Source organism: Ursus americanus, chromosome 29 (assembly GCF_024610735.1).
Source record: "Ursus americanus isolate L20-20 chromosome 29, mUrsAme1.1.p, whole genome shotgun sequence".
Lineage (NCBI taxonomy): Eukaryota > Metazoa > Chordata > Mammalia > Carnivora > Ursidae > Ursus > Ursus americanus.
Genome location: NC_142155.1, coordinates 23,021,348 through 23,044,868, shown reverse-complemented (window position 1 = coordinate 23,044,868; position 23,521 = coordinate 23,021,348). Strand labels below are relative to the sequence as shown.

Genomic DNA, 23,521 nt, shown 5'->3' with positions numbered 1-23,521 from the left:
AATGGCTAAAATCAGCAACACAAGAAACAACAGGTGTTGGTGAGGTTGTGGAGAAAGGGGACTCTCTTGCACTGCTTTTGGGAATGCAAACTTGTCCTGCTACTCTGGAAAACAGTATGGAGGTTCCTCAAAAAGTTAAAAATAGAACTACCCTATGATTAAGCAATTACACTACTAGGTATTTACTCAAAGAATACAAAAAATACTAATTGAGAGAGATACATGCAGCCCAATGTTTATAGCAACATTACCTACAATTGCCAAATTATGAAAACAACCCTAGTGTCCATAGATTGATGAAAAGATAAAGAAGACATAGTGTATATATATATACAATGGATTATTACTCAGCCATAAAAAAGAAAGTCTTGCCATTTGCAATGATATGGATGGAGCTAGAGAATATTATGCTAAGTGAAATAACTCAGAGAAAGACAAATACCATTTCATTCATGTGTGGAATTTAAGAAACAAAACAAATGAGCAAAGGGTAAATAAAAAGAGAGACTGGGGCAAACCAAGAAACAGACTCTTAACTCTAGAGGATAAACTGATGGTTATCAGAAAGGGGGTGGGTGTGGGGATGGATGAAATAGGTGATGGGGATTAAGGAGTGCACTTGTGATGAGCACCAGGTGTTGTATGGAATTGTTGAATCACTATATTTTACACCTGAAACTAATATTACACTCTATGTTAACTAACTGGAATTTAAATAAAAACATTAAAAAATTAACACCAAATCCTTCTCAAACTTTTCCAAAAATTTGAAGTGGAGGGAACACTCCCAAATGCATTTCACAAGGCTGGCATTACCCTGATGTCAAAACTAGAAAAGGACACTAGAAGAAAAGAAAATATCCGTAATGAATAAAGAGTAAAAATTTCCAAAAAATACTAACAAGCTGAATTCAAAAGTACATTAAAATGATCATAATCATGATCAAAAGGATTTACGCCCGGCAACATAGGCAAATCAATAAGTGTGATACACTGCATTAATACAATGAAATACAAAAATTACATGATCATCTCAATAGATATAGACAAAGCATTTGACAAAATTTAACATCTCTTAGTGATTAAAAACTCTCAAAAATTGAGTTTAGGAGTATACCTCAGGGGTGCCTGGGTGGCTCAGTCGTTAAGCGTCTGCCTTCAGCTCAGGGTGTGATCCCAGCGTCCTGGGATCGAGCCCCGCATCGGGCTCCTCCGCTGGGAGCCTGCTTCTTCCTCTCCCACTCCCCCTGCGTGTATTCCCCCTCTCGCTGCCTCTCTCTCTGTCAAATAAATAAATAAAATCTTAAAAAAAAAAAAAGGAGTATACCTCAGCATAATAAAGGCCATATATGACAAGCACAGAGTAAACATCATATTCAATAGTGAAGGATTGAAAGATTTCCCTTCTAAGATCAGGAATAAAATAAGAGTGCCTCCTCATACTACTGGGAGTCCCAGACAGAGCAATTAGACAAGAGAAAGAAACAAAAGGCATCCAGATCAGAATGGAAGAAGTAAACTGTGTCTGTTTGCAGATGATATGATCTTATATGTAAAAACCTTAACACTCCACCAAAAATCTATTAGAACTAATAACAAAGTGGCAAGATACAAAACCAACATACAAAAATCAGTTGCCTGTCTTTCTTTCTTTCTTTTTCTTTCTTTCTTTCTTTCTTTCTTTCTTTCTTTCTTTCTTTCTTTCTTTCTTTCTTTCTTTCTCTTTCTTCTTTCTTTCTCTCTTTCTTTCTTTCTTTCTTTCTTTCTTTCTTTCTTTCTTTCTTTCTTTCTTTCCCCTTCCTTCCTTCCTTCCTTCCTTCCTTCCTTCCTTCCTTCCTTCCTTCCTTCCTTCCTTCCTTCCTAGAGTGTGTGCATGGGGAAGGGGACGGGAGGGGCAGAGAGAGAGGGAGAGAGAGAGAATCCTAAGCAGGCTCCATGCCCAGTGTGGAGCTCAATCTCACAAGCTGAACCGAGCTGAGATCATGACCTGAACTGAAATCAAGGGACGCCATATATACACAGGAAAAAAAAGTGGGATAGCATGTGCAAAAGTCCTGATGTGAGAAAAATCCCTATGTCTACCAAGTAATGGGGCTAGGGAAAGAAGAGGAAAAAATCATTAGGAGGCTATCAGTGGTGGTCTAAGTGAGAGAGGAGTTTTGCATGAATTAAAATAGGAGTATTCGAGATGAAGAGTAGTGAAGAGTATCAATGTGTATTTTGGAGGTAGAGATATATTTTATGCTAGTACTTGCCACATGTACTTATTAATATCCTCCACATTAATATATGAGAAATAGCCTTAAAAATTAGGAAGGTAACTAAGACTCTTACAGGAAATAACTTCAGGATGGGGGTTATGAACCCTGCCTTCCTTAAAGCCCTTTACATGCTTTGCACTTTCAAGGTCGATGTAGGTTTTACAGAATCCTAAATGTAGAAGCTTTTTCCAGTCTGATGATTTTGAATTAAAATGTGCTTTAATAGGGGAGCTTGGGTGGTTCAGTCAGTCAAGCATGGGACTCTTGGTTTCTGTTCAGGTCACGATCTCAGGGTTGTGAGATCAAGCCCCATGCTGGGCCGGAATCTGCTCAAGATTCTCCCTTTCCCTCCCTCTCTGACTACCCCCCTTCCCCAGCTTGTACTCCCCCTCCCCCCGAAAACAATACAAATGGCCAATAGTTACATGAAAATGTAATCAATATTATTAACCATCAGGGAAATGTAAATCAAAACCACAATAAAATATTTCCTTTCCTTCACACCTGTTAGAATGGTTAGTATCAAACAGGCAGGAGAAAACAAGTGTTGGTGAGGATGTAGAGAAAAGGGAACCCTAGTGCACTGCTGGTGAGAAGGCAAACTGGTGCACGACTGTGGACAACATTATGGAGGTTCCTCAGAAAATCAAAAATGGAACTACTATTGATTCAGCAATTCCATGTCTGGGTATATATCCTTCAGGGCTGTCTCTGTTACACTTAGTTGTGGTCAACCAGCTCCCTTCTGGCCTTCATGATATTCTTACATATTCCGTTAATGTTTTTGCTACCTCCACCCCCAAAAGACTTATTCACTCAAGCTCTAAACCCCAGGGGACATTCGGAACCTAGTCTAACTTTCTAATCATCCTCATATTTTAAAATTTAAAAATAAAAGTAGAAAGAAAATGTTTCATTCCTACTGAATTTATTCTGAATATTTCTCAAATATTTTCCCTATTTCTTCTCCTAGTTTCTCTGCCCCTGTTAAGACACCTGACTTGATTACTACAAGTTTACTAGCTAGTCTCCCTGCCTCTTGTGTTTACCCTCTTAAATCCATCCTTCTCATTTCACACAGGGTAATGTAATCAAAATATAAATTTGTCCACCCTGCTCTCCTGCTGGAAGCAACTCAAACTTGTCATCATTTCACCATTATTTTCTCAGTATGCATTTCCTTAACTCCCTTTCAGCCTTATAACCTACCAAACTGCTTCTGTTTTATGATCTAATTATAATAATTTCATTGTTTCATTTCAGTGTTTCATGCTGCTCCATGATTTGCTGTTTATGCTTTTACTGTTTTCCTTTACCTGAATTCCCTTTCCTCCTCTTTTTATCTGGTTAATTTATCCCCAGGCTTTAATATGCACCCCACGTGGCACCTCTTCCATGACAACTTTCCTGAACCATGAGATGCCCCTCAGCTGTCTTCAGTAGCTGCCTGTGCATAGTTTTACCTTAGTCCTTGGCTTATGTTTGTTGTCCTTCATTAGACCATTAGCTCCCTGAACAAGGGATAATATATTATTTATCTGTGTTCCTCTGGTGCCTAGCACAGAGCCAGTCATATAGGAGACACTATAATTGCAGCTTGTGTATCATCTTTTGATGTGGTATTTCGAACTCTCATACATATATTACCGTAGTATGCTTGGGAGCTGCGAGGTTTTATACCAATTCTGGTTATTGTGAACTTGAATATGCATGCATATTAATATAACTGATAAATAATATAACTTTTATTCTTATTTAGAAAATATTTAGACTCTTAATAATTATGATCTGTAAAAAGTTAAAAGTATTTAAAGCTACATATGAGTTCCCTGTGTTTTTACAGTCAGGATTAAATATCCAACTATGATACTCAGCTTTTCTCATTTTTTTTTCTACAGATTGCTGCCAATTCCTGGGGAAAGTCATGGGGAGAGAATGGCTATTTCAGGATTCTTCGAGGAGTAAATGAATCTGACATTGAAAAGTTGATTATCGCAGCTTGGGGCCATCTGACAAGTTCAGATGAACCATAACATATCATTAAATTTCCATAAGGCTATGCATTTAAGTAACCCCTTAAATTGAAATTAAGCAATGTGAGGTTCTCTGTGACAGTGGAATCTTTGTCTCTTCACTTTGTTATTATAATGTGTCTGTTTTCTTCTTACACCCCAGGCTCCATGCTTCTGCTTCCTTTATATCACTGAGCATATAAAAACACTAATAGAGGACAGCAGAGTAGCTAAATGCCTTTAAAATTCTCTGGTTGTCTTTCTTTTTCTCTCACAATAATGCCCTTTTTGACTTTGATAGTTCACAAAAGTGTGACAGCACTTGTCTTAAAAGTTTATGGCATTCCTTTGCAGTAATGAAGTATTCTTTGTCTTTAACAAATGATTTCAGACCAAAAAACAACAACAAAAAAACCCACAAAACCCATAAAACAAACAAAAAAAGAACAATGTAAATACCAATTTACCATCTTCGTGTTTTTTTCAATCTTTTCTTAATTTATGTCTTGCTTATGATTTGCCAAAAACAATGGAAATAGATTATTAATTGTTTCTCTCAATAAGCTAATATTTGTTTCTTTTCATTTGTCCTAACCTAACGCGATCTGAACTCAAAAGGAAAGTAACTCTCCACAGGAAATAACTATTCGTTATGGTTTACTCTTTATACTGTGTAATGGCCTGTGCTGTAAAGAAGATGGTGTCTGGGAGGGAAAACTTTCCACCACCTCTCTTGGTTCTTTTGCCCAGTCTATTAATTATATTAACAGATTTACAGGAGAAAAACAAATATTTTAATTATGTATGTATAGGTACCCCATAAAAATATGGGACTCAAACAAGGGACTGAAGCAGGCATTTTTTATACCTCCTAGACAAAGAGACAATGAATCTGTGAAGAACTGACAAGACAAAGAAACCCAGCTTTGGGTGCTAATAGGTGAAGAAACTAAGCAGAGTTTGTTTACATAGCTTTCTCAGCTCTGAATACCCTATCTCTGGTTCTGAGGATGTCTATCTTCTGCTTCTGGGAGGATACTTTTCACACAGGAGATTTATTTCCTTTTTTCAGGGGGACAGAGAGGAGTGTCAGAGTTGCATTGTACTGGCTATTTTCAAGTAACTTTAATTCAAAGTAGTCAATATGTCAAAGTGGCATATTCTGGGGCAGCCTGCCCTGAACCCCATCACTGGTAAGTAATGGAAAAGCTTAGAGGCCAACAATGGAAGTACAGTCTTCACACACACATGCACACATACCCCTATTTTTTGGAATCCAGTACACTTAAAACCAGTTGCAAAGCTGTATTTGGAAAGATAACATATTTACTCCTGAAAACAGCAACCTGATGCCATGAGTCAGAAAGAATAAATAGACTTTTATCACAACCATTTCACAGTTCAGTACTTGAGATTCTAAAAAGTAAGCTAAATTGGCACTAATTTGCATCTAATTTTTATTTTAGTTCTCTATAGTCAGAGAAACAAAAATAGTATCATCATAATGGTTGGGAAAGGATATAATCTTTTAATAATTCACTGGCATCTTAAATGGCAAACTAACAAATGAAAAAACAAAGCTGATCAGAAAGTGAGCATGGCCGATTATAATTACCATGGTGGGATATCCATGGCCTCCAATTTCTGGGCACTCCGTCATCTGAATTTTCATTGTGAAACTTTTCTATGTTTTTGTGCCCAAAGGTGCCCTGATTAGATAAACCCGGCAAGCTGAAAATATAAGGAAGCCAAGCATAGAAAGGTGAGTGTAGATGCAGTTCCTTCCTCCATTAATCACTGCAGCTTCACCAGGAGCAGCACCTACTCACTTGGTTCTGCCCTAGATTATACCCGAAAGGCTGGTTCACCTTGGCTAAAGTTCCCTCAGTGGACTGAGAAATAATTTGGTTTTGTTCCAATATGGATTCCCCTAGAAGCAGCCCCCGAGACAAAGGTTTGAGTGCACATAGTCTGAACAGTGAAGGGAACACTGAAGAGAGTGAGTAGGGGTAGGGTCACTGAAGGCAGACAACAAAGGCTGAATTGCCAAGCAAAGTGGTACCACAGGCAATGTGTTCTTATCCCACTGGGGACGGTTCATATATTCCTCAGATAAATGTCACCCATGAAGGATGTGTGTTGGTTCAGGACTGCTCTAGAGGGCCGTGAATTTCCTGGTTGGTCTGGTCTGGCAGGTTGTAGTGTCAAGAAAAAACCCACAGGCAAAGAAAAGCAGGTAGTGGGAGTTGGATGTCAGGCTGATGTCCACTGAAATGGCGCAGGTAAGGTGATGTGTCTCTCTCACAGGTGTTAAAATATTTTTGAAACATTCCTTAGATGCTAAAGACTGACAAAATGATAAATGGTAATGCACTAAAATGACAGATGACTAATCTCACTTTTGAAAACACCTATGGTTGCTGCCTATGTTCCTCTCTAGGATTTTGATGGTTTCCTATTCACATTTAGGTCTTTCATCCATTTTGAATTTATTTTTGTATATTGTGTAAGAAAGTGGTCCAGTTTCATTCTTCTGCATGTTGCTGTCTAATTTTCCCAGCACCATTTGTTGAGGAGATGGTCTTTATTCCATTGGATATTCTTTCCTCTTTTGTCAAAGATCATAGAGTTGAGGGTCCATTTCTGGGCTCTCTATTCTGTTCTGTTGATTTGTGTGTCTGTTTTTGTGCTAGTACCATATGACCTTGATGATTACAGCTTTGTAAAACAGCTTGAAGTCTGGAATGATGATGCCTCTAGCTTTGCTTTTCTTTTTCAACATTACTTGAGCTATTTGAGGTCTTTTCTAGTTCCATAGAAATTTTAGAATTGTTTGTTCCAGCTCTGTGAAAAATGCTAATAATATTTTGATAGGGATTGCATTGAATGTGTAGATTGCTTTCAGTAGAATAGGCATTTTAACAATATTTGTTCTTCTAATCCATTAGCATGGAATGTTTTTCCATTTCTTTGTTTCTTCCTCAACTTCTTTCATAAGTGTTCTATAGTTTTCAGAGTACAGATCCTTTACCTCTTTGGTTAGGTTCATTCCTATGTATCTTATGGGTCTTGGTCCAATTGTAAATGGGATCAATTCCTTGATTTCTCTTTCTTCTGTTTCAGTGTTAGTGTATAGAAATGCAACCGACTTCTGTGCATTGATTTTTATATCCTGCCATTTTGCTGAGTTCCTATTTGAGTTTTAGCAATTTTGGGAGGTGGGTGGGGTCTCAGGTTTTCTACATAGAGTATCATGTCATCTGTGAAGAGCCAAGTTTGACTTCTTCTTTGTCAATTTGAATGGCTTTTATTATTTATTTAATTTTTTGTTGTTGTCTTATTGCTGAGGCTACGTCTTCCAGTATTATGTTGGACAGTAGTGGTGAGAGTGGATATCCCTGTCGTGTTCCTCACTATAGAGGAAAAGCTCTCAGTTTTTCCCCACTGAGAATGATGTTCACTGTGGGTCTTTTGCATATGGCCTTTATGATGTTGAGGTATGTTCCATCTACCCCTACTTTGTTGAGAGTTTTTATCAAGAAAGGATGTTATATTTTGTCAAATGCTTTTTCTGCATCTATTGAGAGGATCGTACAGTTCTTATTCTTTCTTCCTTTAATGTGGTGCATCACATTGGTTGGTTTTGAACCTTCCCTGAAGCCCAGGTGAATAATCTTTTTAATGTACTGTTGGATCCTATTAGCTAGTATCTTGGTAAGAATTTTTGCATCCATGTTCAATTGGTTCAAAGAGGCACATGCACCTCAATGTTTATAGCAACAACGTCCACAATAGTCAAAATATGGAAAGAGTCTAAATGTCCATTGACAGGTGAATGGATAAAGAATATGTGATATATATATATATATATACACACACACACAATGGAATATTATTCAGCCATCAAAAAAATGAAATCTTGCTGTTTGCAACAACGTGGATGGAACTAGAGGGTATTATGCTAAGTGAAATAAGTCTGTCAGAGAAAGACAAATATCATATGATTTCACTCATATGTGGAATTTAAGAAACAAAACAGATGAACATAGGGGAAGGGAAGAAAAATTAAATAAGAAAAACAGAGAGGGAGGCAAACCATAACAGACTCTTAACTCTAGGAAACAAAATGAAGGTTGTTGGAGGGAAGGAAAGTGGGGAGATGGGGTAATTGGGTGATGTGCATTAAGGAGGGCACTTGATGTAATGAGCACTGGGTGTATATGCAACTGATGAATCACTAAATTCTACTCCTGAAACTAACAATACAGTATATGTTAACTAAATTGCATTTAAATAAAACAGAAAAAGAAGAAAAAAGGGGAAAAATAAAAACACATATGGAGTTAGGTTGATACACTCTTGTCCTCGTTATGTAAATGGATAAAATTTGTTGGAATTGATTTTTATATTGTGGTTTGTGTCTAGAATGTAGGCCTAGATCGTGTTGTTCTAAAATGTACCACCTTTCTAAGGATCCTAACTGGTAAGGAAACTAACCCCAGAGATTTGAAGGAAAAAAAGGAAAATATCACAATAGTGAGCCCCATAGGAAGACACAAGATATATTTGTCCAGTAGGAAGACTAAGACCTAAAGAGACCAAGGCTAGTTGGGACAGAAGCACACTATCATGAGAAAAGGAAAATACTGTTCCTGACATTTGGCGAGTCAGTGTCTTTCTTTGAATGATGTTGCTTCTCATTTTTACAACCTTAAAGAGCATGTTTGGTTCTCTTTATTATCCAAAGGTCCTGAATCAACCTTTAGAAAATAGTGGTTGGCATATTCTTTCAACAACTGTAGGGACTATTTGTAGAATTGTTTGGATTGATGACTGGATGGTTTCTCCTGCACTGTGGCTTTCTTGGCCTGCGGATATGCCCTACTCACTCAGCTTGGACTGAGCAATGAGAAAGACCACATATTGTTGCACATGTCTTTAGAGTTCTAGTCTCTGAATATATGGGGTCTTATTATTTTGTGTTAAGAGTGTACAAGGGAAGAGGCACCTGGATAGCTCAGTTGGTTAAGCATCTGACTTGTGTTTTCAGCTCAGTTGATGATCTCAGGATCATGAGACCGAGCCCCACGCTGGGTTCTATGCTCAGGTAGAGTCAGCTTGAGGTTCTCTCCCCCTACCTTTGCCTCTCTCCTCTCTTTCTCTCTAAAATAAATAAAGTAAATCTTTAAAAAAAAAAGTATACCAGAGATATGAGGAAAACATTGTCCATAACTCATCCAGGACAATGTATCTCAGATTGGATAATATTGTGAGCACCAAGACCTGGTTTTCTTACTGTCCATTCAGAAGATTGTGCCATTTACATATTTTCCATGGTTACTGTGTATAATTTTTCCTTGGAAAAAGAGGAGATAGTCCCAATGTAGTACATTGAATTAATGTTTCCCACTCTACTCGGTTGAATAATGCTTCTTTCTTCACGTGTCATTAGGAAATGTACTTCAGAAAGAAATGGGAAAGACTTTGAAGATAGAGCTAATGCCTTGCCCTGCTTTACTGTGTTTGAATTTTATCTCATTTTGTTGTAAACAATGAAAAGGCCTCCCCGGGTTTCTAAAATGGATGTCACAAATTGTCTTAAAAATTCATAAAATGGAATTAAATTTGTTAGTTGGTATTCAACTGAAAGGAAAGGAAACCTCTCTAATCATCTCCAACAGAAGGAATATAGTGAAAGGAATTGGTTACACAGGTGATGGAATAGCAGGGAAGGCAATGGAGGGTGGGGAAGCAGTCCAGGATGAACAACAATAGGAAGTTGCTATCATCCCCTGAAGGAACAAAGTGATGAGGGTCACTACTGGAATCTAGGGGCTGGTGTTTTCCTGGGGGTATCTAGAAACATGACTAGCCTGAAAAAAACATGGTGTTGCTAGTTTGCCACTTGAAATAGAGAGAAAGGGACATGGACACTGAGGTGTATTCCTCCCTCATGCCTTCCAAACTGTTGTAAGGGCCTCTCACTGACTGACCCTGATGAAAGATGACTGATGGGAGGTTACGACATTAGACTGTCAGGATGAGTGCTCACCCTTTACCAGATGCAGAAGGGAATAGAGTAAGGGCAGGGGAGAAATAGGAAAATAAATGTGGAAAATACATTTTTTGGTTGATCCCATATGGTTACTGGGAATTAAAATTCCTTAAAGGAACAATTTCTCAGTGATTAATTAGCTCATGAACTCAATTCCTTGGTTAGTGCATGGGTCTTAAGTACTACAATGCCTGCTGTTACACGTCTTGTAAACAAGTCTTGTTGTTAAACTCAACCTCTAGGGAATATATTCTATTCTATATAGGGAAAAATCCTTTCCCATTTTCTTCACAGTAGTTTCTGGGGACTTTGTATGTTGTTTCAACATTATCACCTATCAAAAGGATTATGATAATCTGATCTCAAGACATTTATTTTTCCTTGTGTAGAAGTTGATTCCATTTTCAAAAGAAAAAAAAAAGAGGGAAAAGTGAGTATTATCTCCCAAACTGCTGTTTTATGAAATGTTTCAAGAGAGAAAGGCATCAGTCTGTCAGGTGCCATGGTCTGAGAAAGGGGACTTCTACAGGACACGCAGACATCCCACCCTGCAAAAGTCAATGAAGGCTGAAAAGAAAATCCATCTAACACTGTCAAGAATGGGTAATTGAATGAAGGGGAAAATATTCTCCATCCTCAGCCGTGAGCAGTATTGTGTGTCATTTTGCTATCATATCTTATAGCAATAATTAAAAAGTCATTGACAGGTAAATCTAATAGAGTGGAATTTCTCCTTAGACACTACCAGTAAGAGTTCGATATTTAGAAAGAGTGGCTGGCAGTAATCTTCCCTCTATCATCTGTCCCCTCTCTGTAACTGTCACCCCTGTAAAAACAAGCTGTTTGATTCTATGTTTCTTCTAAAATTATAAGGGGAACCAATGTCTAGTCATATAGAATTTAGGATATATCTTGTATTATATCCATCATTTTAGAGATTCACAGTTCATAGTTAGGCCACTGACAAAGCAATACCCAGGTTCAGTCCTCACTCACCTTGGCCAGGCCCTCTTCTGTGGTGACCAACAAGTACGATTATTTACAGTGATTCCCCATATGATCACAGACACTTTTCTCCTAAAAATCCCCGTGAAATCACACATTGCCCATTCATTATTTATTATATGCCTGCAAGGTGTTAGCCGCTATGCTAGGGGCTAGGTAGATAGAGGAGGACTCACAAGATAGACAGTCCCTGTCCTGTCTTATCTTACAAATTACTCTTTCGTAAAATGAATTTTGGCAGACACTGGCCTAGATACAGTTTTGAATAATAAATTCCATAATCAGCCTTTAGTGAGAAGTTGGTATACCCTAACCTCTGAGTATTAATATGGTGGGAACATTTACCTTTACCTACAAATCAGCTTTGGTGCCTCTCTCAGAATGCAGCCTTAGGCTGGATGTACCTTAGATCTGAGCTCGTCTGAAATGTCTTATGACAGTGCACTGGTGTACAGAGTCAAATTGTGGGGTATTAGTACCATTAAGGTATTTGAGAGAACTGTGCTTCATTGAATTGTGTTTTAAAGACAGCCCAAGATTCCAGTGATCCTTGTATCAAAGATTTCCTGAACTTAACCAGTGAAGGACAAAAATTATCATCTGTGAGGGATACATCTCAAGAAGGTTGTGAATGTCCAACCATTTGTATTAGATCTCATTTGATAATATGGTGCAGAACACTGAGTCAAACTAGCTTAAGCCAGGAAAAGAATGACATTGACCTATGAAATAGAGGTGATTAAGAGGGGGATCTAGCTTTACACATGGTTGGTTCCAGGTGTTTAAATGATTCCATTCGTACTCTGCCTTTCTCTCAAAGTCTCAGCTTTGAGTCCATATGGCTTCTTTCCAGGTACATCTTTTCTGCAGGGCAGCAAGCTAGATGCTAGAAGCCCCATGTCTACAAATTATAGTCATTGAGACTCAGTTTCTGAATCTGTCAAGTAGAGCAATAAATGCTTATAACCCCTGCTGTGATGAGTAGTAATTGAGAGTATATGCAAAATATTTTGCATGATTCTTGCCATGGAGTAAGTTGTAAATATATATCAGCTATTATCATCACCAGTCACATCATTACTTTTATGATCATTATGGTGGAAGGAATCTTACCATGGATCTAGGATACCAATAATTCCAACCCTCTGCTGTGTAAGTTATAGATGACTTCTGATTAATGACTAAGAGCCATCATCTTTCTAGACTGCTCACTTTTTCTTCAGGTCAGTCAAATCTCACAAAGCTAGATTCCCCCCTTGATCACCCCCACTTTATAGGTTAACATTAGTAGGTGGCTACCTTTCAATATGTTACAATTACCCTCAGGGGCACCTGGGTGGTGCAGTTGTTAAGCGTCTGCCTTCAGCTCAGGGTGTGATCCTGGCATTCTGGAATCAAGCCCCACATCAGGCTTCTCCACTAGGAGCCTGCTTCCTCTCCCACTCCCCCTGCTTGTGTTCCCTCTCTCACTGGCTGTCTCTCTCTCTGTCAAATAAATAAATAAAATCTAAAAAAACCAAAAAACAACAAACAAACAAACAAAATTACCCTCACAACTGGGCCATAGTTTACAGTGCTTAAATCCTTGCATCAGGGATATTAAATCTGTGCAAGTCCTTGATCTACAATTTTCTTTTGAATAACAAAACAGTAAATGTTAAAACCTCCAATTTCTAGAGCATTTTTTCTATATTCTAAGTTGATAATCATAGGGGCTTGGTAAGATGATATCCAGGAAACTGTAAACTGCTCTAAGGTAAAGACTATTTCTTATTTTCAGTATTCCTATCAGCAGTAGCTCAGTTTATATACAATAAATATTTGCTAAATGAATTATTAAGTGAATGAATATCGAAAACATCATTCAGGAACAAATCTGCTTTTCACTTATCATACTAATGTGTCATTACTACTTTATTTCTTTGTATCCCCCACTATAATATCATTTCCTAGAGGGCATGGAACATGCTTATGTAATGGCCAGTCCTAGCATGGTGTCTGCCATAAATAATTTCTATTGACAAATTTTGAGAAAGCTTTGTTTTTAATTACAAAAATTATTAAATTTTTTTCTCGTTTGAAATGATATAGCTTTCCTTTGGTAAACCACAAATGATTTGCTAAACTCTTTAATATAGAAAAGCTTTTTGAATTCAGTGAAATTTAGTTCCTTATGTACTCAGTTTATTGAATTATTTGCCTTCTCTGGTTGCTTTCTTTATCCTGCCTTTTGGTGAGCAATGTTCTAAATTTCATGTAGCAAAATTATTCATTTCATGGTTAATGCTTTCTGTGTCTCACTATCGATTTTTTCTTGAGTCACTGTTTACATAATATTTATATGTAATTATATACCATGTAATTTATATAATTATATGATATATTTGTATAAAAGTATATTATTATATATAATATATAATATAAAATATATAATAATAAATACAATATATAAAATATATATTATTGGCATATTATTATATATTATATATTATATATTATATGTTATATTATTATATATTGAATATATTATATATTATTTATATATAATATATAATATATATAAATAATGTAAATATATATTATTATATATGATATATTTATATATAAATATGGTTATACAAAATAGGTATAATATTATAAGAAAGTGACTCAAAAAGAAATATATAGTAAGACATAGAAAGCCTTAGCCATGAAATGAACAAGTTTGCTACATTTTGCATGAAATTTAAAACATTGATCACCAAAAGGCAGGATAAGGAAAGTGGACAAGATAAATGAGGAAAAAATATTTGTAGCAAATATAGACAACATGTGTATATATATATATATATATATATATATATATATATATCTCCATTTCATATATTTTTGTAATTATTGGAATATATAAGTTTATATTATTCATATTATTAATATCATTTTAATCTTTTTGGATCTGCATTTATTTCCTACTTTTCCTTCCTAATATTATTCAAGCTTTAATTTATGCATTCTTTTCCTTACTTTATTAACCAAGTTTATCAGAGACTTGTCTATTTCATTTTCCTTTTCAAAGGAACAAATTTTTGTTTAATTGTACTCTCTTCTGTATCTTTGTTTTCTCTTGAATTAATGACTGATCTCATCTTTATTATCTTCTTCCTAATTTGCATTTATAAATTTTTTATAAAACATAATTTTTCTGTCTGCTTAAATCGGATACTTAGTTTATTAATTTTGAACTTTTCTTGCATTCTAATTTAAGCACTTATGTACGGTGCTTTCTAAATGATGCCTCTCAGTATGATCATTGCTTCCTTTAACTCTTTATAATTACTTGTTTTAAAAGAAAACACATTTTCTAAATAGTCAAACCTGGACAAAAATTACATCAATGCCAGTTATATTTTATTTCTCATGTACCATCTTAGATCGTCTCTATTCGATGAGTTTATGAATGCAATACAGGAATAATTGAATAGCATAATATGAACACCATGATTTGATAACTAGCTGCACTGTACTAGTTTTCAAGTTATCCTCCAAGGACTACCAGGGGCAGGGGTAGGGTTGAGGGGTGGGAGATGTGTGTGTGCGTGTATGGTGAGGGAAGGAGGCTTTCCAATTGCCAGATAGAGTCTGGAAGTAAACACATATGATCTTATCTGATGAGATGGAAATGAAATTATCCATTTTTCAGGATTCTCAGGGCTCCTTGCAGTAGGGAGGATGGCCTCCATGTTCATTTGTTGCCAGTGGTTTTAATACAAAGATGTCTTTTATGGTGATGGCACACACATGTTCCCACACATATACACATGCACATACACAGCCCTTTTGGAACTTTGGAAGTAGGAGTCTCTTTCATGTCTAAGTTTGGAAGTTTATTATTTAAATAGAAATTTATCGAGGGCCTGCTCTGTGTTAGACTCTCTGCCAGATACTGGGGATATTTGGGGCAAAAAGTCAGACTTAGGCCATCATTTCATGTAGATTTCAGTCTGGCATGAAAGACATTAAATAATAAAATAAATTACGAGGGATGTTTTTATGGAAAATTCCACATGACTAGGAGCTATAGCTGGAGAAACTGGTATAGTTTAGAGTGTTGGTGAAGGGGTCTTCAAGCGTAATGTTTAGGTTGATACCTGAAGGAAAAGTAGGAGTTGGCCAGAGAAAGTAGGCCTAAATGGCAAATAATTATGTTTTAGGGAGGTCTGGAGGGAGGAATTATCTCAAAGAAGCCAAGTAAAGGTTCTTTGTAAGTGAATGAGAGAGATTAGAGAGGATGCCAGAAATGTAGACAACAAACAGATTGTAAAGGCTGTAGAAATTATGTTAAGGAGTTTTGTCTTTATTCCCAAAGCAATGTGGGGTGGGAATGCTAAAAGTTAGAAAAGTCACTCTGACTGCTGCTTGGAGGGCAGATTGGAAGAGGGCAAGACAAGGATACTGGTCAGCAGCCCATTGTGAAGCTCGGGGTCTAATTTGACAGTGGTGTAGACTAGGGAAGTGGAGAAGAGAAATGTCCAGGTCTATCAAATGTTTAAGGATCTTGATTTAGGACCAATGGGGTAAGTGAGGGAGAGAGGAGATTCTAGAATGACTCCAGAGTTTTGAGTTACTAAACAAAATTAAACCTCAGGAATTTTAGGAGTGAATCTCCAGGATTTCGTGAATTTGTCCTTGAAATACGGCTTTGACAAGAATGTTACCTTGCTGAGTGTGATTCTTCTGCATCAGCCCATCTGGTACCTACTTCAATGGATGCTTTTGAGTGCCTACTTTATTGAAGACTATTGAGAAGAGTCCTAGTCACATAAAGACAAAAAAAATGGACATGGTTTCTATCATCTAGAGAGAAAACATAAAAGAACAAAAACCAAATATACTTAGCACTTAAGGGCCATAAATCAAATAGGCTTCAATAAGGAACAGTTATGGAGGTAGAGGAAGGAGGATTCACCCGGACAGTATGGGTATGTATGGAAAGCTTTTTGGGGTAAGCGGAGTGTGGAGTGGGGTGGGATGTGATTGGGGATGGACCAACGTAATTTTAAAGAAGTAATAGAGGACAGATTCATGTGGACTGTGAGGCCATGGTAAGGAGGTTGGGTGTTCAGTGCAGTGGGCAGCCCCTAAGCAACTATTATCACTTTAACTGCTCTGTGGAAAATGAATTGGAGAGAACTACAGACAAGGAGAGAGAACCAGGAAGCAAGATATTGCAGTAGTCCAGGTGAGAGCTAATAGAGGCTCAGATCAGGCAGTAACTAAGGACTGGGAAATAAGGAGAAGTAGAAAGAAAGAGGACTTAGGTGTGTAATTAGGATAGACTTCTAGGTTTTTCCCTTAACCGGTTGGATTAATAGTGGTGTCATTCACAGAGATGTGGAAGAATGAGGAAAAGCAGGTAATGACATAAAGCCAAGAATTCACATTTGGTTATGTTGAGTTGGTATGTCTACAAGTCTTCCATGGTCCTGGAGTGACATAGAAGAGACTGAAAGACTCTGTCCCCTTTACAGGGGCAGAGAAACAGCAAGAGTGGCCTATAAGTTTGGACAAATTGGACAAAATGGGAATAGACTGGAAAGTGCCAATGAGAAGGACGTATCAGTGGATTGAGGGGTGATCCTGCACAAGACCGGACAAGAACTTGCGCATCGTGTCAGTACATGCCAGTGTGGACAGGTGCAGATGATGCGGGCCAAATACCTTTCTTCCCACCCCCTTACCACACGATGCTCTAATGAAGGCCAAATAAGTCCTAGGAATTAGTTACTTCCAGAAAGCAATCAGGAAAAAGAAAAATCCTTAGTTAACTAATCTTGAATAGAAATGACTGTGTACTAAGAATTGATTAATATTACATTATTTGCCTATAGTATTGGATGGGTAATTAAATAGAAATTAAACAGTATCATAAAAGTACTAAAATGCTTTATGTATATATGTGTATGTGTGTTGCTTATGTGTGTGTTTGCATGTATAATGTATATTGTTTTCATAGTTGATTGGAATTTTCTTGACAGAGAAAACTTTTGTATCTTCAGCTACTTTTACTCTTTTATTTAAAAAAAGATTTTATTTGTTTGAGAGAAAGAGTTCGGGGAGAGGGACAGAGGGAAAGAATCCCAAGCGGACTGAGTGTGGAGCTGGACACAGGGCTTGATCCCGCGGCCCTGACTGAGATTGTGACCTGAGCTGAAACCAAGAGTCGGTGGCTCAACTGACAGAGCCACCCAGGTGCCCCTCAGCTGTTTTTAATATAATATTTGTTTTAAGCAGATATTTAATACATGTTCGCTAATGAATTTCCAATGTTTTAAAGCACAGTATAAAAGGCAATATAAAAGAACTGATGCATGGTGTATGGCCAAGTTTAGTATCAGCAATGTCTGTAAAATGAGATAGTTCTGGTTAATCAAAATCCCAGAACAACAAGAAATCAATAAAAACTGGGTTTTAATAGCAGCAGGAAGTTGAATTTAATAGAGTCTCATGTGATGCAAATACAAGGAAGGTTTTTACTAATATTTAGATTGCATTCCTTGGCTACATACACAAACATTCTCTGTTGAATGAAATTCTATGTATTTTTTGTAAACTGTGCAGGAAAAGCAAGTCTAATGATAGAGTCAAAACTGACCACTTGCGCTATTTTCACTCTAATAACTACTAAGTCAAGTACAAAAATTTGATTTTAAAAAAGGAAAAGAAAACAAACAAACTTCTGAAACTCCATACTTGTTGGTTCATATAAACACTAAGTAAAATAGCAGAACAGCATGAGTTCTGCCTTTTGACTTTGTAATGCTCTGTATGAAACCTAATTTAGACTTGGGAAAAAATTATATCATCACCAGAGCTGGCTTTGTACTTAAAGCATTAATGAGAAATGGAGGACTTTTCAGTGAAGTGTAAAGAAAAGATCCTCAGAAATGGGGGTGAAATAAAAGATGAAAAGACTTTGATTTTGGCTCTGTGGGGTGATTGAGAGCTCATGCAAAGAAGACATTACTTATTGTGTTAATTACCTAGCAGGATCATCAAAATTCTTCTCCTGCACCTTCCCTGCACCACTCTCTTATGCCCTTCCACTTTTATTTTTGGAAAGGAATTTAAACTTCCGAATAGATTCTGTGATTGGAGTCACTCAAGAATTAGTAAAACAGATAGGGTGAATATGCAAAAAATGACAGATCCTCCCCTCCTTTGGGGTATTTTCCAAGCTAAAGTACTAGAAGTATGTTTGTAAGTAAGGGAAATATTATGTTGCCCCTATATTATTATAATTTGAACTCTGTTGATGAACTATTTCAAAACCCAACTGAGAGTGATGAGCAGAGAAAAAGCTGTGCTGAAATTAAATATCATCTTTAATGGTAATTCAAAATAATTACATGTATCTGTTTCTTAAGAAACCAATCAGGGATGCACGGATCCTCTGTACTATCTAATATATTCCAGCGTATGACGCATGAAAATGGCAAACCTATTTGAAAAACTTCGGTACAAAATATTGTTATATATAAAGATGCCTGAACACTTTCTCCCACATATTCAAACATGGCCACAGTACCATACATTTTTCTGGGGCCTTTCTTAAATAAAACTTTGGTCATTAAATGATTGCGATCGAAATAAAATTCCCTTCATTTTTTGGAAACTGAGTGAACAAGAATTATTTATTTTAAAAAAATTAGAAAGCCAACTCAAATTAGAATAAGCTAGACAGGACATCCATGTATTCATATAACTGGGAAAAACAGAGATGGGGCCAAGCATAGGGCCAACTGGATCCAGAGCCTAAGTGGTGACCTCACCATTCTCTCTCTGTATCTCATTTCTTCCTTGCTGTCTTTTTTTCCACCTCTATGAGATTTGGCCTCATGATATGCCATTAAAAAGTGAAATACTTTATCCACATAGCAGGGGTATGGGTCCCTGTTGGTTTTAGGCTTGCCTCATCTTAGTGATCCCAGAGGAGTGGTTCTCAAAGTGTTTACCCTGGACCAGGGGTATCAGCAACACCTAGGAACTTGTTAGAAATGCAAATGTCAGGGTCACATCTTAGACCTGCCAACTCAGAAACTGTGGACCTGGGCTCCCTATCCTTAATCTATAGCTTAATATACCATCCAGGTGATCCTGAAGTATACTAAAATTGGGAGAGGGCCATTGCCCTGCAAGAAAGAGCCTGTCTCTTGATTATACACGAATCTCAGAGAGATGCTCATATTGACTTGTCTTTACTTATGTCTCAAGCCTTTGGATGGATGGACTAGAGGCATGGACGTAGACAACTCTAATAAGCTCGGCCTGAGGTATGCATTCACATTCCTGGTCAGGGGAATGAGATTCTGTATTTGGTAGCCCCTTCAGAAATCCATGAAGCAGTGAAAGATGATATCCTCAAAGAGAAGGAGAATCTGTTACCCAGGGAAAGAGCGATGATTCAGGCTGACAGAAACTCAGAAAGGAGCTGCTTCTTCAACTGAAACATGACCACAGTTCAGTATTTACCTCATACATTCTTTGAAAGAAACACAGAATATGTACAGATGCTATCAATTCCATCCTACCAACATTCTTTGGAAGCAAAAGTCATGTATATCAGCTTTAGCTTTTACTGCCCTGGAAAAATGTAACATATAAAATTTAAATGATTTGTTCAAGGTTATTCATGTAATAATACAATGAAGCTAGACTCCAAATGTGCAAATGAGCAAGTCAAGAAACATATCCTGCTAGTTAGATGTGGCAGATCTCCTAGCAAAACAAGATTTTGCTGGTATGATCCCATGGTTGACAATAGCTGGATGATAATGCTGTTCCCTTCATCTGATTATTTAACTTTATGGGCTCAAACCAATATGCAGGAAAGAAAAGAGAATAGATCACAGATTAGATTAATTAGCAAGACAAAATAATATCTCTTTATTGATAAAGAGTATCTTCTAAAACTACCTGGAAATAACTGTGTTTGTTAAGGTTTTACCCCCCCCCCCAAATGCACAAGCTTGAAAGTCTGTATTAAAAGGAAGCAAATAAAGTTCAGCACTGTACCTTGAGTCTAACAAAAGTGCAACTCTAAAGGCACAGAAAGCAGTATGCTTCATTAACCACACCCCGTCAAAGTTTTGTGTCGACTAATTCCAGAGATACTTTGACACTTTGAAGAACCTAATTTTAGACATCTCCTTTGATTAGTCTTTGAAATAACTACAACTGAAATATGTGAACACCTTTTACAATTTTAAAATAAAGCTTGCTTCAGAACTTCTTGCCAAGGAAATACCTGAGAGCCAATGAGCTATGGGTAATCTACCTGAAAAAAACTTAGTAGATGGTTGTATTTAATTTTTTCTTTCTGTTCTATATACATCTACAAATGAGAGCAATATTTTTGTACAGTTGTAAAGAATGATCTATCAAAAATCTTTTAAACGTTTCCTTCAAATTTTGGTAGTCTTTTTGAATGTCACCTTCCAAAGATAGAATGCCCAAATTCGTATTCCTCAGCTTCCCTTCCTGCTAAGGTGAGACAGATGATCTAGATTCCTCCAACGAGAAGAAAATCTCCCTGAACTTTGGTTTGTGATTGAGCCAGGTGAACAAATAGGTTCAACATGGAAAATGTGCTTTGCTGGCTTGGGTAGTAGAATCAGATGATTGTTTCTGGGGTTGACAGGGGTGACAAGTTCCTAATCGAGCCAATTCAGCATGGTGTTTCTGGGGCTGGCAGTGGGTAATGTGATAGCATCTCAAATTAAAAATTTCAATTATAGCAGGGTTAAAGTTGTGGTGTCATTAGGGTCTGAAGCAATCTGCTCAGGCCAGTTCCATAGTAGATGTCGATATTCCTAATGATTCTTTGAGGTTTCAGTATGGCTCCATTAATGCCTTACTGCTTAAGCCAGGTAAGGTGGATTTCGTTGCCAGAAACGAAGATCACGGAGCAATACAAAGAAGTAAGGCATTTTTAAAGATGGTTGCATGTTTAACTATATTGTAATATGATCATTAATTTTTCTTCTTCCAATACTCTGTAAATGCATGTTTTAATTAATTATATTGTTTTTACAAGCTGGACATTAACAGGATACCAAGGGGATTTGTAAGTCTTCCAGTGTATCCTACTAATAGGAATTCCCCTCTCCTCCACCAACGAGATGTATTGTATATTAATGTTGCCTCTTCTATCGGACTGGTGTAATATGATATCCTTTAATGTTTATCATAGGTATGGATCAAAAAGAACTATGCCAGAAGGAGCAAAAGGACCCAGAATGGTAGTGCTGTAAGTTTAATATTGCCGTTAAGAGTTAAGAGGAAATGAGATTTCATAAAATACTTGTTTAGGAATAATCAATTTCGATATTCTCCTCCCTGTTACATGCCTTTAGACAAATCACTTACCCTTCATAAGAGTTAGTATGCTTTTCTATAAAACAAAGAAATAATGTGTTTGTCCTATCATATTGGGACACTGTGGTGATAAGTGGGTTTGAGTATATGGTGTCAAAAAGTAATGAAAATTACCTTTTATTTGAGCAATGCATCCTCCATGAAACAAAAGTCTATTTCTCGAAGAAAAAAGAAATAGGAAAAGGGGTTGTTATAATAGAAAACCGCAGGTAGATATTCTATATTGTGTTTTGCAAATTAAATAATTTATATGAAGGCAAGGAACATGTTCTATTTCAAATAGAAAAAAAAGAAATTGTTTTGAAATGTGCTTGAATGTAAGAACTGATTAGAACAAAATTAATTACACTATAGTTAAAAAAAAAACCTGGGGAATTCCTTAAATACTCCTATCTGGTTTCATATTTGAGGTCTGAAACTAAAAAATCTAAATTGCAATCAATAATCTTTCATGTGTTGATTTATTCTTCTGACATTAAGATAAAAAAAAATTCAGGATTATTCTTGGCTCCAGATAATTTTTCTGTTTAGGGATGCCATGAATCTACAAGAAATGAAAATTCCCAGATTAACTGAGAGTATATACATATTTCAACAATAAGCAATCTTGAGCACCAACCAGAAGAAATGTTTCTTTTGACAGGCAATTCCGCTACCATGAATCAAAAGAAATTAGTTACGTTTTAAAGAAAATAGAAATAACTTTAGTTAGACTTTTTTGTGAGTAAATCTTGGGAATATGGGGTGGATCAGAGAAAGTAGGAGTAAATAAAAAGAGAAAAAGATAAAGCATAATTCTTCTATATTTCTTAAAATTTTAAGGTCAAGAAGAAATTCTATATAAATTAAAAATTAAAAGTTAATTCATTTATTTTAGAAAGAAAGGGAGAGAGCAGGGGTAGGGGCAGAGAGAGAGGGAGAGAGAATCTTAAGCAGACTCTGCCCTGAGTGCAGAGCCTATCATGGGTCTTGATCCTATGACCCTGAGATCATGACCTGAGCAGAAACCAAGAGTCAGACACTTAACTGACTGCACCACTAAGGTACCCCAGTTAAGTTTCATCATTAATGGGGTGTCTGGGTAGCTCAGTCAGTTGGGTGTCTGCCTTCAGCTCAGGTCATGATCGCAGGGTCCTGGGATCAAACCTTGCATTGGGCTCTTTGCTCAGTGGGGAGCCTGCTTCTCCCTTTCCCTCTATCGCTCTGCCTGTTTGGGCTTTCTCTCTCTCACTCTCTCTGTCAAATAAATAAATAAATTCTTAAAAAAAAAGAATACAAAATAGTTTTATCAATAGTAAATTTGAAACTTAGGTTTCTTAGTCTCATGAAAATGAAAAACTCTGGTGACAACAGAGAAAAAGACAAAAGAAGAAAATGATAGGAGATAAAAATGGAAAAAAAAATACCAGAAGAAAGGAAGAAAAGTGAAGGCAAGGGAGACAAGGGAGGCAAGGGAAGGTGGAATGGGAAAGAAATATGATAAGTGAATGAAAAGAAATGGGAAATGTCTTGGATTTTCTGCTGATCAGCCGTTAAGTCCTTACACTGGTTTTTCTTCATTTTATTCAACAAATGTTTATTGAATGACTACTTAATGCTAACTATTGGATATGCAAAACCCAGTAGAGGTGAAGATGGGCATAAAAATGAATAATTTTATCCAAATAATAAGTGTTTGTGATATATAAACAAAATTATTAGAGCTCACGAAGGAGAAAAAAAGATTACTCTTTGGGGTAAGTTTTTTTCAGGTCAGACTCACTATGGAGGAAACA

General features: G+C 36.7%; 1 protein-coding gene across 7 annotated transcripts in view; it reads left to right on the top strand.

The window, feature by feature from the left end:
- The window catches only part of TINAG (tubulointerstitial nephritis antigen), an 83,378-nt gene extending 73,127 nt beyond the window's left edge, over positions 1–10,251 (top strand). For 5 of the 7 annotated variants that reach the window (XM_087857005.1, XM_087857004.1, XM_087857006.1 and 2 more), the window contains one exon: positions 4,160–10,251. In XM_087857005.1, coding sequence (XP_087713131.1) covers positions 4,160–4,294 — 135 coding nt within the window. In that variant the 3' untranslated portion in view covers positions 4,295–10,251. The remainder of the gene's footprint in view (positions 1–4,159) is intronic. The other 2 variants (XR_015722259.1, XM_087857007.1) reach the window with 2 other exon arrangements.
- The last annotated feature ends 13,270 nt before the right edge of the window (positions 10,252–23,521 follow it).